The sequence below is a fragment of the Cajanus cajan genome, chromosome 8 (genome assembly GCF_000230855.2).
Source record: "Cajanus cajan strain Asha chromosome 8, NIPB_CcT2T_4, whole genome shotgun sequence".
Classification (NCBI taxonomy): domain Eukaryota; kingdom Viridiplantae; phylum Streptophyta; class Magnoliopsida; order Fabales; family Fabaceae; genus Cajanus; species Cajanus cajan.
Window position 1 is genome coordinate 23333302 of NC_138524.1, and position 18628 is coordinate 23351929.

Here is an 18628-nt window from a genome sequence, read left to right on the forward strand (position 1 = left end):
TACATCATCCACATTAGAACTAGAGACTACTCTTCTCTTCAATTCTTTAGATTGTAAGTTGTCCTTCACATTGTTGAGAGTAATACTATTCCTGCCATACAACATAGTATCAATAAAATTCTCATCATCAACTTTAACTCCAATACTTTGTAGGTCCAAGATAATTCGGTTAAAATTATCAAGATGATCTCTCAGAGACATATTCTCAGACATCTGAGAGGTATAGAGACGTTGCTTCTGATACAACCGATTTTTGCTGGAACTTATCTTCCAACCACTAGTGCAAAAAAGGTATTTACGTCACCCAATTTACGTCGCAAACCACAAACACCGACGTTGTAAAAATGCGGTGGCAGTTTCGTAAATAAGTGGAGACTAATTTACGTCGGACCTCTCGTAGACCGACATAAATTAGGTAATTTACGTCGGGTACCTCTATTCCGACGTAAATTTACGTCGGTTCCCTTTAGTCCGACGTAAATTTACGTCGGTCCCACCCACGTCCGACGTAAATTTACGTCGGAGTCCACCAAGGCCGACGTAAATTTACGTCGGCGAAGCCTTATCCGACGTAATAGTTCTCCTATATTGCCCCCAAAGTCCCATTTTCATTCCCGCGCTCACAGTTTATACGAAATCCTCTGAATTACTTGAGTCTCCCTCTGTGTTTACGGCTACATTCAACGTATCCAAGTTTGTAAGTGTCAGCACGTTGGTCGTTTGAGGTTAGTTTGTTGTCCCCGTAATTTTTTTTTTTTTTTTTGCTATTTGTTCCTCTGGAACGGCCCGTTCTGCAAGGAGAACGGGCCGTTCTCCTTGCAGAACAGGCCGTTCTCCTTGCAGAACAGGCCGTTCTCCTTGCAGAACGGGCCGTTCTCCTTGCAGAACGGGCCGTTCTCCTTGCAGAACGGGCCGTTCTGCAAGCAGTACGGGTCGTTCTGCATGGAGAACGGCCCGTTCTGCTGGAATATTTTTTGTTGTAATTTGTTGATCTGGAACGTCCCATTCTAGTTTCAGTACGGGCCGTTCCAGATGCATTAAAGAAGAGACTTTTTAGGCATTGACCTTTAGTTTACCATCGATTTTTTAGGGTTGTAGTTTAGGTTAAAAAAATTATGAATAACTGAGTCAATAGTTAATTTGTGTTAATATATAGATAATGAATCGAAGTTGGATGAATACAAGTCGCATTAGTCAAGAGTACAGAAATGGAGTTGAAGAGTTCTTACAATTTGCAAGAGAAAATGGGAAACCCATCAAAGGGGCATATTATTGTCCATGTGTTCGATGTTTGAATCAGATACGTCAAGAAGTTGGAGAAATACGTGATCACCTGTTTATATATGGTATTGTGAAGAGTTATACAGTATGGACATGGCACGGAGAAATATTAGACATTCCAACAATGTCAACAACTGAAAATTTTGAAGGGATGAACGATAACTTAGAAGAGATGATACGTGATGTTGGTGAAGAAAATTTTGAAAGAGCACATGTGTATGATACCTTAAAGTCTGATTTTGAGCAACCATTATACCCAGGATGCAGTATGTTTACAAGATTATCAGCAACTTTAAAATTGTTTAGTTTAAAAGCAAGAAATGGTTGGACTGATAAAAGTTTCACAGAATTGTTGGAGTTATTGAAGGAGATGCTTCCAGAAGATAACACGTTACCTAATCGCAACTATGAGGCAAAAAAGATACTATGTCCAATGGGTTTGGAGTATAAGAAGATACACGCGTGCCCTAATGATTGCATATTATATACAAATGATTTTGCTACACTGAAAGTGTGTCCCACATGTGGATTGTCGCGGTTCAAAAAGAAAACTGATGGAAGTAATGGTGAGGAAGAAATAGAGGGTCCCCCTGCTAAGGTCTTATGGTATTTGCCAATAATACCTAGGTTTAAAAGATTGTTTGCCATTAAAGAAGATGCAAAAAACCTCACATGGCATGAAAATGGTAGAAAATGTGACAACTTTCTTCGACATCCAGCTGATTCTCCACAATGGAAGAGGATTGATGAAACATTTCCAGAATTTGGTGCAGAGTCAAGAAACTTGAGAATTGGTTTAGCTACAGATGGCATGAATCCTTATGGGAACTTAAGTAGTAAACACAGTTCATGGCTAGTTTTGTTGGTCATTTATAATTTGCCTCCTTGGCTATGCATGAAGAGAAAATATATTATGTTGTCTATGATGATATCAGGTCCCCAACAACCAGGAAATGACATAGATGTGTATCTTAGTCCATTGATTGATGACTTGAAAATGTTATGGGACACAGGAGTGGAGGTGTTTGATGCATATCGTGAAGAAAAATTTACCATGCGTGCAATGTTATTTTGCACAATAAATGATTTTCCAGCATATGGTAACCTGAGTGGGTATAGTGTGAAGGGTCATTATGCATGTCCTATATGTGAAGAAAACACAAGTTATACCCAATTGAAACATGGGCAAAAGACTGCGTACACTAGGCATCGTAAGTTTCTTGTTCGTAGTCATCCATACCGTAGATTGAAGAAAGCATTCAATGGAAGTCAAGAGGATGAAATTGCCTCGACACCGCGCAATGGTGAAGAAGTATATCAACGGGTGAAGAACATTAACATTGTGTTCGGAAAGACGCAAAAGAAGTCAACTGAGAGAAATATCTGGAAGAAACGATCAATATTCTTTAATCTTCCTTACTGGTGCAAGTTAGATGTTAGACACTGCATAGATGTGATGCATGTGGAGAAAAATGTTTGTGATAGTGTAATTGGGACATTGCTAAACATCAAAGGAAAGACTAAAGATGGAGTGAAAGCACGACAAGATTTGGTGGACATGGGTATACGTTATGAGTTGCATCCTCAGTCTATTGGAAGACGCACTTACTTGCCTCCAGCTTGTCATACTCTATCAAAGAAAGAAAAAAAAAGCTTTTGTGAGTGCTTAAGCAGTGTGAAAGTTCCACAAGGGTACTCCTCAAATGTTAAGAGTCTGGTGTCTATGCAAGATTTGAAGTTGATTGGTTTAAAGTCTCACGATTGTCATGTGTTAATGCAACAACTTTTGCCTGTGGCTATTCGTAACATTTTACCATCTTCTGTTAGAGTTGCTATTACTCGATTGTGTTTATTCTTCAATGCCATTTGCAACAAAGTAATTGATGTAACATCTCAGTTTCCAACATGATTATTACTATTATTATTATTATTGTCATTATTATTATGTGGTATCTGGTCATAATTTGGTGGTTATATTTTACTTTAAATATAGATAATTCACACTCCATTTATGCTTAGAAAGATATGTGTGTTGTTGGATCTAATTAGATAGCTGTGAAATTTTTTTAAGAATCATTTCTCGCTGGACTGACTGACAAGTCTCGGTTTTTGGGGCATAACTTGGGTTGTAGTGGTCCAAATGATGAAACATTGGTGTCAATAGAAATCTAAGAGAAAAACGCACAACTTTTACAGAAATAGCCATTTTCAAATTTGGTCGTATAGAAGGACAAAATTGGAATTTGTTTGATACAATTGTTTCTCGCTGGGCTGATTGGCAAGTCTCGGTTTTTGGAGCATAACTTGGGCTGTGATTGTCCAAATGATGTAAAGTCGGTGTCTATGGAAAGATAAGAGAAACCTCTACAACTTTCATGAAGTAACCATTCACACATTCGGCCTTCTAGAAATTCAAATTCGGTGGTCAAAAATCGGTGCGGAAAAGAATATGGCATCCAACTCATCCCATTTCGTTTTGTCTAAGATTTTTTCATTATTTTCCATTATTTTAATGTGTCATGAAGGCTATAAATAGGCCTTCACTTCTCCATTGCAAACCATCCCAAGAAACACTTCTCATTCTCTTCTCTTATACTCTCTTCTTTCCCTCTTCTTCTCTTTGAAGACCAAGGGAAATCCAGAGGAAGAGGTTCTGTCCTAATTTTAGCTCCGGTCCCTGTTTTAGACGGAAGGAGCCTTGGGGAGGCAGCTGTGCTATAGTCTCAGTTTCTGCCCGAGTTTCAATTCAGGTTTATCCAAGTAAGGGTGGCATTTATAAAATTAATCTAGTATGCTAAGTAAGGGTAGTACTTATAAGACTTAATCTAGTATACATGAGCATGATAGGAGTAGTATAACTTTTAATATGCTATTTTGTTTGTATGAAGGTTGTTATTTATTCAAGTTGGTGGTTGTTTTGGATATTTAATTTGGCATGGTTATGATTATGTTTATATATATAATTATGAAGTATGCTATGTGTATGTGGTTTGGAGAAGTAAATAGGACTGAGAGGAGTAAGGTTATGGATGGGAGATCTCTTGGTGAGATCAGGGATATAATCCTTGGAGAAAATATGGAATTTCGGAATCCCATTGTGAGGATTTCCAATTTGGAATTTTTCCAAGGATTATATAGTAAACCACTTCAGATGTTAGGTGGATTCTGAAGTACTCCTCTAAGTATCTATTTACTACCGGTATGGGTCTGGGTCAAGTCATACCGATGGATGAGGTGATCCCACCAGGGTTACGTGACGACGTAATCCAACTGTATACTTTCCATGAGAGGTTAGGCGTGAGACATGGGTTGCTGACATGTTTCACCGTATCAACACTTGGTTTGGATAGGTGTTGAGGCCAACATTTGGTTTGGATGTGTTGGTTACATCATGGATTATACGGTGGTGTGACTTTGCTTTGGATGTGGATTATGTATATATATGGTATGAATTGTATACTTTGGTTATGGATTTCTTTAATTAATATGTATGCATTGGCATGGATGTGTATACATTATATTGGTTTATATCTATCTTGGAAATACATGTTGGTTTGAATAAATAATTGTTAAAATGATATTTATACTATGGTTGGTTTTATACGTGCTAACCCTTATGTTTCCATGTGGTGGAATTGTGATGATCTCACTATGTGGGGGAGCAGATCAGGTGTGAAGCCATAGGATAGCAAGAAGTCTTCTGGGTAGCTGCTTTGAGAAGTGGCTAGGCTTAGAGCTTGACCAGCACCTAGGGTGTTTCTGTTGATGGTTAATGTTAATATATTTTGGATGACTGTATGATTTTACTGAGAATGACTAATATACTTATGTTTGCTATTATGAAAACAATTTTTACACTCTAGCGTAGCTGGCTTTTGCTCTATTTTTTTTTTATTATAAATGCTCTTTTATTTTGGTTGGTTATTGATGTGATGACCTAAGGTGGGTCGTTACAATTTTGGTATCAGAGCTGGTCAAGTCTCTTTAGGGTTTGTGGGAAATGGTCTTGTTGCATTTCCGTTGTGTGGAAATGAAAGGAACTTCATGAGTTTCTTGATCTTGATTAGGAATTTCTTATGAGTTTTAGTGTAAACTCATAAAATTCCTTGATTTTTTTTAGGATGGTTGGTAGGGGAAATCATTCTAATTCTTCTTCAAGCATGGATGAGCGGCAAATTGCTCAAGCTATGGAGTTAATTGTTGCTGCTATTGAACAACAGAATACTTTGTTGGCTCAGATGGAGGCCAATCGGGCTGCAGCTGAGACAGCTAGGACTAACGTACCTGATGAGTATAGAGGCTTGTCAGAGTTTAGAAAAGGGAATCCTCCTCAATTCACAGGTGTTGATGGACCAGAAGTTGCTGACCAATGGATTGAAGAAATAGAGAAAATTTTCATGGTGATGCAATGCCCCGAGGAGAGGAAGCTTGTTTATGCTACTTATATGTTGGTGGGTGAGGCTAGCTGCTGGTGGAAAGGTGCTCAGGTTATGATGAAGGCCAGAGGGGAGGCGGTGAATTGGGAGAATTTTAAAAAGGTATTTCTGGAGAAATATTTTCCAGATAGCGCCAGATATGCTAAGGAAGCCGAGTTTTTGAGACTGCAACAAGGGAACATGTCAGTACATGAGTATGTGGTCAAGTTTGAACACTTGGCTAGATACTATTCTCAAGCTATCACTGAAGCATGGAGATGCAGGAAGTTCAGTGAAGGTCTAAGATTTGAGCTGAAGAAAACCATTGTTCCTATGGGAATTATGGAATTCCCAATGCTGGTTGAAAAGGCAAAAACGGTTGAAAGATTTGAGGGAGGGAATAAAATGGTGAAAGGACCAGAAGGATCATCTGGAAGGGGGAAACAATCTCAAAAGAGACCATCCCAATTTCAGATTGGGAATGCTAATAAGAAACCCATGGGGACTACTACTACAGGAGCTGTTAGATGCTATACGTGTGGAGGCCCACATATGATGAGGGACTGTCCTACAAAGAATTATGCGTGTTTTAGATGTGGCAAGGTGGGTCACATGGCTAAAGATTGCAATATCAGAAATGCTCCAGCTAGAGAGAACCAAAAGGTGGATCGACCTACTGCAGCAGGACGTGTTTTTGCCTTAACAAGTGTTGAAGCTGAAACATCATCTGAGCTAGTAAAGGGGAAGGGCAAAATTGATGGTAATGATATTTCTATTCTATTTGATTCTGGTGCATCACATTCTTTTATTTCTTACGAATGTGTGAGGAGATTAAAATTAGTTGTGAATTCCTTGAGTGTGGATCTAGTTGTTTCTACCCCAGCTTCAGGGTCTATTTTGACTTCTGAGGTTTGTTTAGGATGTACAATAGAAGTAGAAGGGCGTTGTTATAAGGTGAACTTGTTTTGTTTACCTTTATCGGATTTGGATGTAATTTTAGGGATGGACTGGCTTTCTATCAATAAGATTTTGATAGATTGTTCAGAGAAGAGATTAATCTTTCCTGCTGTTAAACAGGAAAGGTTTATTTCTAATAGACAGGTGGATGGGTTGTTGAAGGATGGAGCTCTAGGGTTTATGATCCTATCCTTTATTAGTGTAGAGAATGAAAAATTGTTGAATAGTATTGAGGTTGTTAGAGAGTTTCCAGAAGTTTTTCCAGATGATATTCCTGGATTACCACCAAAGCGAGAGTTGGAGTTTAGTATTGATCTTATACCAGGGGCGGGACCAGTATCCATTTCTCCTTATAGAATGGCACCAGCAGAGTTGTCAGAATTGAAAAAGCAGATTGAAGAACTTTTGGAGAAGCAGATGATCAGACCTAGTGTCTCTCCGTGGGGAGCACCCGTGTTATTAGTAAAGAAGAAGGACGGTAGTATGAGGTTATGTGTAGATTATAGGCAGTTAAATAAACTAACAATCAAGAATAAGTACCCATTGCCAAGGATCGATGATTTGATGGATCAGTTAAGAGGAGCTTCTGTTTTCTCCAAGATTGATTTGAGGTCTGGGTATCACCAGATACGGGTAAAGGAGGAGGACATACCAAAGACTGCTTTCAGGACTCGGTATGGTCATTATGAGTATATTGTCATGCCTTTTGGAGTGACGAATGCTCCAGCTGTTTTCATGGATTATATGAATAGGATTTTCAGACCTTTTTTGGATAAGTTTGTTGTAGTATTCATTGATGATATTCTAGTTTACTCTAGATCTGTAGAAGAACATAGAGAACATTTGAGGATAGTTTTGCAAGTATTGAAGGAGAAACAATTATTTGCAAAATTATCAAAATGTGAGTTTTGGCTATCTGAAGTTAAGTTCTTGGGCCATGTAATATCTGGACAAGGAATTGCAGTTGATCCTACTAAGGTGGAAGCAGTTTTGAGGTGGGAGCGTCCGAAATCAGTTACTGAAGTTAGAGGTTTTGTGGGATTGGCTGGCTATTATAGAAGATTCATAGAAGGATTTTCTAAAATAGTTATGCCTTTAACACAGCTAACCAGGAAGGATCATCCCTTTGTATGGACGGAGGAGTGTGAAAGGAGTTTTCAAGAGTTAAAGGAAAAGCTGACGTCGTCTCCAGTGTTGATTTTGCCAGATCCTAATAAATCTTTTGAGGTTTATTGTGATGCATCTCATCAAGGTTTAGGATGTGTTCTTATGCAAGATAGGCAGGTTGTGGCCTATGCATCTAGGCAGTTAAAGACTCATGAACGGAATTATCCTACGCATGATCTAGAGTTGGCGGCGGTAGTTTTTGCTTTGAAGATTTGGAGGCATTATCTCTATGGGGCAAAGTTTGATGTGTTTAGTGATCATAAGAGTCTGAAATATTTGTTTGATCAGAAAGAGTTAAATATGAGGCAAAGGAGGTGAATTGAATTTTTGAAAGATTATGATTTTCAGTTAATGTACCATCCAGGTAAAGCAAATGTGGTGGCAGATGCTTTGAGTAGAAAATCTCTCCATATGTCTTACATGATGGTTAAAGAGATGGAGTTGGTAGAGAAATTCAGGGATATGAATCTTAACGTGGTGGTTGCCCCAAATTTCATTAGTTGTGGTATGACTACCATTACTAGTGATTTCTTAGAGATGGTGAAACAAAAACAAGTTCAGGATGCGAGTTTGAACAAGGTTAAGGAGTTGATGAGTTCTGGGAAAGCTGAAGGATTTGAACAAGGTACAGATGGAATTTTGAGGTACAAGAGTAGAATTTGTATTCCACAGGATGAGGAGTTGAAGAAATTGATATTTGAGGAAGCTCATAAAAGCAAATTGAGTGTACATCCAGGTATGACAAAAATGTATCAAGATTTGAAGAAAATGTTTTGGTGGAATGGGATGAAAAGGGAGATAGCTGAGTATGTTGCATCTTGCATTGTGTGTCAAAAAGCTAAAGTGGAACATCAAAAACCAGGAGGTTTGTTACAAATGATGGAGATCCCTGAATGGAAATGGGATAGTATAACCATGGATTTTGTTGTTGGATTACCAAGGTCTGCTAAGAATTGTAATTCTATTTGGGTGATCGTGGATAGATTAACTAAGTGTGCTCATTTTCTTCCGGTGAATATAAAGTGGTCCTTAGAAAGGTTAACTCAATTGTATATTAAGGAGATTGTTAGATTACATGGTGTGCCCTCTAGTATCATCTCTGATAGGGATCCTCGTTTTACATCCCGATTTTGGCAGAGTTTGCATCAGGCGTTAGGAACTAAGTTAAGACTCAGTTCTGCTTATCACCCACAAACTGATGGGCAGTCTGAGAGGACTATTCAATCTTTGGAGGACTTGTTGAGGGCTTGTATTTTGGATCATCTAGGGAGTTGGGAAGAGATGTTGCCTTTGGTTGAGTTCACTTATAATAACAGTTTTCACGCAAGTATAGAAATGGCACCATTTGAGGCTCTGTATGGGAGGAAGTGTCGAACACCTTTGTGTTGGTTTAAAGAAGGAAAATCAATGATGGTGGGACCAGAGATTATCTTGCAAACTACTGAAAAGGTGAAACAAATTCAGGGAAGAATGAGAGCTACTCAGAGTCGACAAAAGTCTTATGCGGACAAGAGGAGGAAACCTTTGGAATTTTCAGAGGGAGAACATGTATTTTTGAAGGTAACTCCTACCACAGGTGTGGGAAGAGCTATCAAAGCGAAGAAGTTGAATCCTAAGTTTATTGGACCGTATCAAATTCTCAAGAGGATTGGACCAGTGGCATATCAGATTGCATTACCTCCATTTCTATCTAATTTGCATGATGTATTCCATGTGTCACAACTGAGGAAGTATATTCACGATCCGAGTCATGTCTTGGAATCAGAGGCAGTGCAAGTGAAGGAGAATTTAACTTTTGAGAAACAACCAGTTTCAGTGGCAGACAAGAGAGTTAAGAAGTTGCGAGGTAAATCTATCAATTTGGTGAAGGTTATTTGGGATGCAGACACTAATGAAGCCACTTGGGAGTTGGAAGACAATATGAAGGATCAATACCCATATCTCTTTTGAGTAAGTGAATTTTCGGGGACGAAAATTTTTGTTGTTGGGGAGAATTGTAACATCTCAGTTTCCAACATGATTATTACTATTATTATTATTATTGTCATTATTATTATGTGGTATCTGGTCATAATTTGGTGGTTATATTTTACTTTAAATATAGATAATTCACACTCCATTTATGCTTAGAAAGATATGTGTGTTGTTGGATCTAATTAGATAGCTGTGAAATTTTTTTAAGAATCATTTCTCGCTGGACTGACTGACAAGTCTCGGTTTTTGGGGCATAACTTGGGTTGTAGTGGTCCAAATGATGAAACATTGGTGTCAATAGAAATCTAAGAGAAAAACGCACAACTTTTACAGAAATAGCCATTTTCAAATTTGGTCGTATAGAAGGACAAAATTGGAATTTTTTTGATACAATTGTTTCTCGCTTTGGAGCATAACTTGGGCTGTGATTGTCCAAATGATGTAAAGTCGGTGTCTATGGAAAGATAAGAGAAACCTCTACAACTTTCATGAAGTAACCATTCACACATTCGGCCTTCTAGAAATTCAAATTCGGTGGTCAAAAATCGGTGCGGAAAAGAATATGGCATCCAACTCATCCCATTTCGTTTTGTCTAAGATTTTTTCATTATTTTCCATTATTTTAATGTGTCATGAAGGCTATAAATAGGCCTTCACTTCTCCATTGCAAACCATCCCAAGAAACACTTCTCATTCTCTTCTCTTATACTCTCTTCTTTCCCTCTTCTTCTCTTTGAAGACCAAGGGAAATCCAGAGGAAGAGGTTCTGTCCTAATTTTAGCTCCGGTCCCTGTTTTAGACGGAAGGAGCCTTGGGGAGGAAGCTGTGCTATAGTCTCAGTTTCTGCCCGAGTTTCAATTCAGGTTTATCCAAGTAAGGGTGGCATTTATAAAATTAATCTAGTATGCTAAGTAAGGGTAGTACTTATAAGACTTAATCTAGTATACATGAGCATGATAGGAGTAGTATAACTTTTAATATGCTATTTTGTTTGTATGAAGGTTGTTATTTATTCAAGTTGGTGGTTGTTTTGGATATTTAATTTGGCATGGTTATGATTATGTTTATATATATAATTATGAAGTATGCTATGTGTATGTGGTTTGGAGAAGTAAATAGGACTGAGAGGAGTAAGGTTATGGATGGGAGATCTCTTGGTGAGATCAGGGATATAATCTTTGGAGAAAATATGGAATTTCGGAATCCCATTGTGAGGATTTCCAATTTGGAATTTTTCCAAGGATTATATAGTAAACCACTTCAGATGTTAGGTGGATTCTGAAGTACTCCTCTAAGTATCTATTTACTACCGGTATGGGTCTGGGTCAAGTCATACCGATGGATGAGGTGATCCCACCAGGGTTACGTGACGACGTAATCCAACTGTATACTTTCCATGAGAGGTTAGGCGTGAGACATGGGTTGCTGACATGTTTCACCGTATCAACACTTGGTTTGGATAGGTGTTGAGGCCAACATTTGGTTTGGATGTGTTGGTTACATCATGGATTATACGGTGGTGTGACTTTGCTTTGGATGTGGATTATGTATATATATGGTATGAATTGTATACTTTGGTTATGGATTTCTTTAATTAATATGTATGCATTGGCATGGATGTGTATACATTATATTGGTTTATATCTATCTTGGAAATACATGTTGGTTTGAATAAATAATTGTTAAAATGATATTTATACTATGGTTGGTTTTATACGTGCTAACCCTTATGTTTCCATGTGGTGGAATTGTGATGATCTCACTATGTGGGGGAGCAGATCAGGTGTGAAGCCATAGGATAGCAAGAAGTCTTCTGGGTAGCTGCTTTGAGAAGTGGCTAGGCTTAGAGCTTGACCAGCACCTAGGGTGTTTCTGTTGATGGTTAATGTTAATATATTTTGGATGACTGTATGATTTTACTGAGAATGACTAATATACTTATGTTTGCTATTATGAAAACAATTTTTACACTCTAGCGTAGCTGGCTTTTGCTCTATTTTTTTATTATTATAAATGCTCTTTTATTTTGGTTGGTTATTGATGTGATGACCTAAGGTGGGTCGTTACAATTGACCCTATAAAGTTAGATGAGTTAGAAAATGAAGCAATCACAATCTTGTGTCAATTGGAAATGTATTTTCCACCTTCATTTTTTGATATCATAGTGCATTTGATAGTTCATTTGGTTAGGGAGATTCGATTGTGTGGCACGGTTTATCTTAGATGGATGTACCCTGTTGAGAGATATATGAAGATCTTAAAAGGATATGTCAAGAATCAATACCGCCCAGAAGCCTCTATTGTGGAGAGGTACATTGCAGAAGAAGCCATTGAGTTTTGTTCAGGGTACATGTCGAAATCAGAACCAATAGGAATTCCCAAGACTCGACATGATGGGAAACAATTTGGTAAGGGTAGTCGAAGTTTAAAGATTAGAACTGTGAGTCGAACAGAAGTTGACCAAGCACATTTGTACATATTGAACAACACTGATGAAGTAATTCCTTACATATCAGAACACATAGATGAAATCAAGATAGCACACCCTCGGATGACTGAGAAATGGGTATTGAATGAACATAACAAGAGTTTTTTAGCTTGGTTTAAGAAAAAGGTTTATGGTGAGGTTAATGCTTCTGATACACTTTTGAGACTCGCGCATGGGCCTAACAATGATGTCATTACATTTGGTGGGTATGACATTAACAAATATTGTTTCTATACAAAAACAGAAGATGACAAAAGTAGAGTACAAAATAGTGGGGTTACAATTCAGGCTGAGGCTGTGCACTTTGCTAGTTCAAAAGATAAAAATCTCATTACAGCATCCATGAGTTATTTCGGAGTCATAGAAGACATATGGGAAATTGATTATGTTACGTTTAGAGTGCCTGTGTTCAAGTGTAAATGGGTTGATGGCAATACAGGTGTGCGGACAGATGATTTAGGGTTTACTTTGGTTGATTTGAATAAGGTCGGCTATAAGGATGAACCTTTTATTATGGCATATCAAGCAAGACAAATTTTTTATGTAAAGGATCCATGTAATGAGAAATGGTCAGTGGTCCTCGAAGGAAGAACCATGCATGGAACTCACGAAGATGAGTCTCTAGATATGCATGAGACACCGTCTTTTTCAAGCAGATCATTTGGTCCTATTGCGGACAATGAAGTGGACGAAATACATGCTATTCGAAGTGATCATGCTGAAGGAATATGGGAAAACATTCCAACCTAATAGGTTTCTGTTTATGTATTATTTGTTTTTTTATTAGTTATTTTGTTGCTATATTGTTATTATCTTTTTTACTTTATTTGTCTATTTAATTAATTCATTGTTTTAATAATGACAGTTTAATTTTTTCAGGATTATGGAGGATTCTGGGTCTGGCAGTGGAAGGAGGGAAGGTAGATCTGTCACTCGATTGTCTGGGTTGACAGCTGGGCGCATTGCCAAGGAGAGGACACCGGTTGAGGTGGATCCTCGTTCTGGCAAGGCATCAGGCCCAAATGCTGCCAAGTTTAAGAGCTATTTGGGAGTCCTAGCTCGACGACATGTTTCTATTATCAATCCATCATGGGATGACGTTCAGGAGGTTGACAAGAACCTCATGTGGCAGGATATTCAGGTATATACTTTCACATCCTTTCAATATTATAATAACTTAAATACATTATTTATTATTTGTTGTTATTTTCATAGCAAAATTTTGACATTCCCAACACTGAGGGCATGAGGAGGAAGATGTTATCTGCCCTTGCCAGCAGGTGGAGAGACTTCAAGACTTTCTTGACACGGGAGTATGTATTTGGAGAGCGCCAAAATGAGACTCCCTGTCTAAAGTACCAGATCACTGATGAGGAGTGGATGCAATTTTGTGCCACTCGATTGGACCCTTCGTGGCAGGTTAGTTATTGATAACTTTTACATTGACACAAATACTTAAGGTATATTTTAATTTATCTCATTTTTTTTTTGTATTATTGCAGGCTAAAAGAATAGCTGCCCAAGAACGACAAGCCAAGAATGATGCACCCCATCTATTGTCAAGAGGGGGATATGAAAGAAAAAAAAAAGCAAATGAAGAAGGCTAGGGCACAGGCAGCAGGGGTTGAGGATGCTGACCGTGTGGAGTCACCTCCCCGCCATGAGATATGGATAGCAGCCCGGACAAAACCAGATGGGCAAATGACTTCTGAGTCTGCAAGGGTCGTTGCTAATAAAATAGTAAGTAAAAATATACAAATTAAGACTCTTCATTTCAACTCATTTAATTCATAAGATTTTTTAATCTTCCTTATTGTTGCAGGAGGATTTAGTTGAGCAGAGCACCCAGGGCTCATTTGTTTCCGATGGTCGGAATGATATCCTCACAACGGCCATAGGAAAGCCAGAGCACGGAGGTCGTGTGCGTGGTGTTGGTGGTTCTTGGAGCCACCGAGATTTCTTTAGTGGCCGATCATCGAGGAGCACTGTCGACTCTTGCAGTCAAGAGGTTATACAGAAATTGGAGCAGAGATTGGAGATGCAGTTTGAAGAGAAACTGAAGAATATTGAAAAACAGTTTGAAGAGAAGTTTGAAATTTTGGCTCGTTCTCAGCAACAGACTGCAGTTGCTCATGATGGTGTTCGAGTCAGCACTAAAGGGAGTTGTGCTGCTCCAAATTTCTCAGGGGAACATGCTCACACTGATGTACCAAACCAGTGCGAGTTATATGTTGAGGATGACCCCCCACGGTTAGTGGCTATTGGCCGAGTATTTGAGGGTGGCTCAACCATCCATGGTGTCCCTCTACAGCCAGACTGGACACGGGTTGTGGTTGACCAAGTTCAAGATGCTGCTGCTCCAGTGCCTTTGCCCAATACAGAGGTTCAACTAGTGGGGCAGGCAACCGGCACATTCTTAGCTTGGCCAAAATGTTTGGTCATGCCGCTTTCAGCACGGGCAAAGGTAATTATATTATTGCTCTTTTAGATTCTTATAATTCTATTATTGTTTAACTAATTTTGATTATTTCTTTAGGATTTTATCGATCGTGGTAAGGAGGTCATGAGAGAACCTCATGTTCATGATGCTAATATCGCAGAAGCTGAGGATGATCCCATATCTAAGCTTCTAATCAAATTACCACGATTAAAGAAGCAACCAATTCAATTGCAGTGGGACATTAGAGTTTTTGGAGTTGATAGCTCTGATGTTCCACTATACATATCTCTGCCTGATGCATTAGAGATTGTTGGGGGAAACTCCATGTTAAATATATCTGTCATACAGTTGTGGGCCATGTAAGTCATATTTTCTTTTATGAGTCTAAATTTACAATAATTACATTTAACTTATAATAATTATTTGTGTTAGGTACATGGACAAATTGAGTGTGGAGCAAGCACAAGCAGAAGTATATGGATTTATTGAGCCTCAATCCATCCAAAAATCAGGAAACACTCAGGTCCAGATCCAACAATATATGCAAACATGGATGAGTGACTCAAGAAGACATATATACATGGCTCCATACATTGACGGGTTAGTTTTTTAATTGATTTTTTAATCATGGTAATTTTTTAACTAATTTGTTTGTCATACAATGTAGGTCTCATTGGCAGTTAATGGTAATCATTCCTAAGGAATATACCGTGGTGTGGTTTTGTTCACTTCATCGAAAACCAAGCCAGGAAATTAAAAGCCAATTACATGGGTAACTAAATTTTTTCATTATGTTTTAACACTGTAATTATATATATTGGCTAACATTTATTTTTATTTCAATTAATTAGAATCGTGTCTGGAGCTAATATATTAAGTGGAAGAGCCAGATCATCAAAGTCATTGCATTTCATATACCCTAAGGTTAGCAAATTAATTCATACAGTCAATAATATTTAAATTTATTGACTTTAGAATTAATAGTTATTTGTTTCTCATTTTACTGTAATAAGCAACAAGACTCGTTTGAATGTGGCTATTACATCATGTATTGGATGAAAGCCATAGTTTCTGCGGGTATTATTGATTCTTGGGCGCAGGTAATTCATATCAAAATTTATTTAACTATATTTACCTTTAGAATAATTAACATTGCATATTAATGACACTTAAATTACCCTTTCAGGTCTTTCAAGATCCATCTCCATTGCCCGAAGATGAGATGCTCAAGATAAGAGAACAATGGGCAACTTTTTTTCTAAGTTTAGTTAGTTAGATATTATGTTTATAGTTTGATAGTTAGTTATTTAGATAGCATTGACAAACATGTTTTATAGCTTTTTTAGGATAATAGGATTTACATTGTCATAATTTATGTTTTTTAAGATTTATATATTATTTTCTTTTTGTCATTCAATTTTGAAATACAATTTGAATTTCTATTCTGGACTGCCTGGTTTAGATTTGGTATTCTGGATTATATTTATATGCAGGTGTTAGGTATATCAATTTACAAACGTTTTTAAAAAAAAAACTGCCACAATTTACGTCGAACATGGCGTTGTCCGACGTAAATTTACGTCGGGCCTTGCAATGACCGACGTAAATTTACGTTGGACAAGGCCACGTCCGACGTAAATTTGTGGCATGATTTTGCCCCTTTTTACGTCGGTCTGCAAAATTTCCCGACGTAAATTTACGTCGTCTTCCAGTGGCGACGTAAATTTACGACTCCCGTATTAACGTCAGACCCTTTTCCGACGTAAAAGGGTCAAAATACACGACGTAAAACACCCTTTGTGTACTAGTGAACATCTTCCACTTGTTAGGCCCGATAGTCCACCTGTTGCTCCACCATAGTATGATATTGTCCGCTTTGGGCTAGGCCCGCACGGTTTTGTTTTTGGGCTCCTTCCCAAAAGCCCTCATACTATATGGAATGGTGGACACCCTTATAAACTAGCCGATGTTCCTTCATTTTACAGATATGGGACTTGGGATGAATCCCAACACATTAAGAACTTTAAATTTAATGGTTAGATAATTAAAATTTGTTGTATAATATGTGTTATTAAACAGAATAAATCTAAAATGAATATATATATATATATTCTGAAGACATATATGCATAATCAAACAAATTTTAATCATTCCTAAAAACTATAAACTATGATTCCTCTAAATCATCATTTTCAAATATGATTTTTTTTTTTACCAAAATCACGTTTAAATAAGATCACATGTTGACATTGTGGTCGTAAATATTAGTGGGTCTCACATAAGATGATTTTTCATCTTTCCATGAATTAAGTATATTATGATATACGGGAAAAAAAAATCATACAACAACTTTTACAACATTAATTTTTGTTTATATCTTTCTTTATAAATAATAATAATAATTATATTATTATTATTATTATTATTATTATTATTATTATTATGTAGCGAGATAAATAAAAAATAATAATCTTGTACAAATTTATTGTACGAGTGTAGTTCATATATATATATATATATATATATATATGAGAAGTGATTATTTTACTCTAGGAAATAAGTCTACATATATTTACTTTGTTTAATAACTTATACTATAGATCAAATTTTAACGACTAACAGTTGAATTTAAAGTTCTTAATTTATAGATCAAATCTACAAGTTTTCTTTAAAAAAAATATCAAATAGTTTTCAAATCTTTTAAAAGTTTACAAATTTAATCTATGTATTAAAAACTTTAAATTTAACGATTGAATAATTGAAATTTAATATAGAGTATGAGTTATTTAACAAAATAACTTTAAGTAGACTTATTCATCTATAAATCTCGATCGACATTATCTTCATATTCATTTTTGAGCCCTCAACTGCCAATTCTAATTATACAAATGTTGATATGACCGATAAAATAAATAATAATAATAATAATAATAATAATAATAATAAGATAACTAAGATTAAGATTATAAAGATAAAAGAATAATTTAAGATAATTTCATTATTGTTAATGCACATTTAATACAATTTAATTTTCAATTAAGTACGATAATTTAATACAATTAAGTAAAATATTCAATTATTGTTAAGTGCATATTCAATTAAGTAAAATATTTATTATTTTATTTAAATAAGATAATTTAATATACTTTATTTCTATAATTTATTTCTATAATTTATTTTAAATTTTTAATATATTGTGAACAATAATTTTTATTGTATTTAATATTGTTCTAAATTTTCAATTAGTTGTTTTTATATGTAATTATCTTATTTATATAAAATAATAGATATATTACTTAATTAAGTTATGTACCTAAAATAATTTAATTATCTTAATTAATATTTTTCATTTTTTTAATCATGTTGCCACTACACTAATTAGAGTTAATGGAAAAGATAAAGAAGAATACTAAAACAATATAAAAGATATAAAAATGATAATAAAATAAAATAAAATTGCAAGAACTAATTAAAACAAAGTAAATACGTATTTACAGAGACATTAAATATATTGAAGTCATTCTTTTATCTGAACGATTTTTTTAACTAAAATGACTGTTCGATAGAAACCAGAAATATCTTATGCCAAAGGTTGCATTGTTTAATTTGGATTAAGACCACAAATATTCTATTATAGTATTTAATACAAATTTATACTTAAAACTCGAGTTGACAATCGGTTAAATTTTTATACACTGGTGGTGTAAAAAAATTACACTATCTATCAATCATAACTTATAAGTATTTATTACTTTATGCTCTTTTATTTTTAGCATAATTATTATAAAAATTAATAAATTTATCAAACATTGAATGATCGTTAAATTTCTTTAGGTTAAAATTTTTTTCTAATTTTTTTTAATTTTATTTACTTTACATTTTAAATTTTATATTTTAAAATAGATA

General features: G+C 36.0%; 3 protein-coding genes across 5 annotated transcripts; all 3 read left to right on the forward strand.

Annotated features, from left to right (window-relative positions):
- The first annotated feature begins 1031 nt into the window (after positions 1-1031).
- Positions 1032-5477, forward strand: LOC145950651 (uncharacterized). 2 transcript variants are annotated; one of them, XM_083062051.1, is made up of 2 exons: positions 1032-4041; positions 5402-5477. In XM_083062051.1, the coding sequence occupies exon 1, from the start codon at positions 1160-1162 to the stop codon at positions 3188-3190; it is 2031 nt and encodes a 676-aa protein (XP_082918177.1). In that variant the 5' UTR covers positions 1032-1159; the 3' UTR covers positions 3191-4041; positions 5402-5477. The 2 variants fall into 2 exon arrangements, with proteins under 2 accessions (XP_082918177.1, XP_082918176.1); XM_083062050.1 differs by lacking the exon at positions 5402-5477 and adding an exon at positions 4947-5130.
- Positions 5478-10024: 4547 nt separating this feature from the next.
- LOC145950652 (uncharacterized) lies at positions 10025-14009 on the forward strand. Of its 2 annotated transcripts, XM_083062055.1 has the most exons (4): positions 10025-13035; positions 13162-13423; positions 13498-13701; positions 13785-14009. In XM_083062055.1, the coding sequence occupies exons 1-4, from the start codon at positions 12914-12916 to the stop codon at positions 13887-13889; spliced, it is 693 nt and encodes a 230-aa protein (XP_082918181.1). In that variant the 5' UTR covers positions 10025-12913; the 3' UTR covers positions 13890-14009. The 2 variants fall into 2 exon arrangements, with proteins under 2 accessions (XP_082918181.1, XP_082918180.1); XM_083062054.1 differs by lacking the exons at positions 13498-13701; positions 13785-14009 and having other exon boundaries at positions 13162-13298.
- On the forward strand, positions 13885-15683 carry LOC114915323 (uncharacterized). The gene is made up of 5 exons (XM_083062052.1): positions 13885-14022; positions 14105-14746; positions 14819-15081; positions 15155-15322; positions 15390-15683. The coding sequence occupies exons 1-5, from the start codon at positions 13984-13986 to the stop codon at positions 15496-15498; spliced, it is 1221 nt and encodes a 406-aa protein (XP_082918178.1). The 5' UTR covers positions 13885-13983; the 3' UTR covers positions 15499-15683.
- Positions 15684-18628: the final 2945 nt, after the last annotated feature.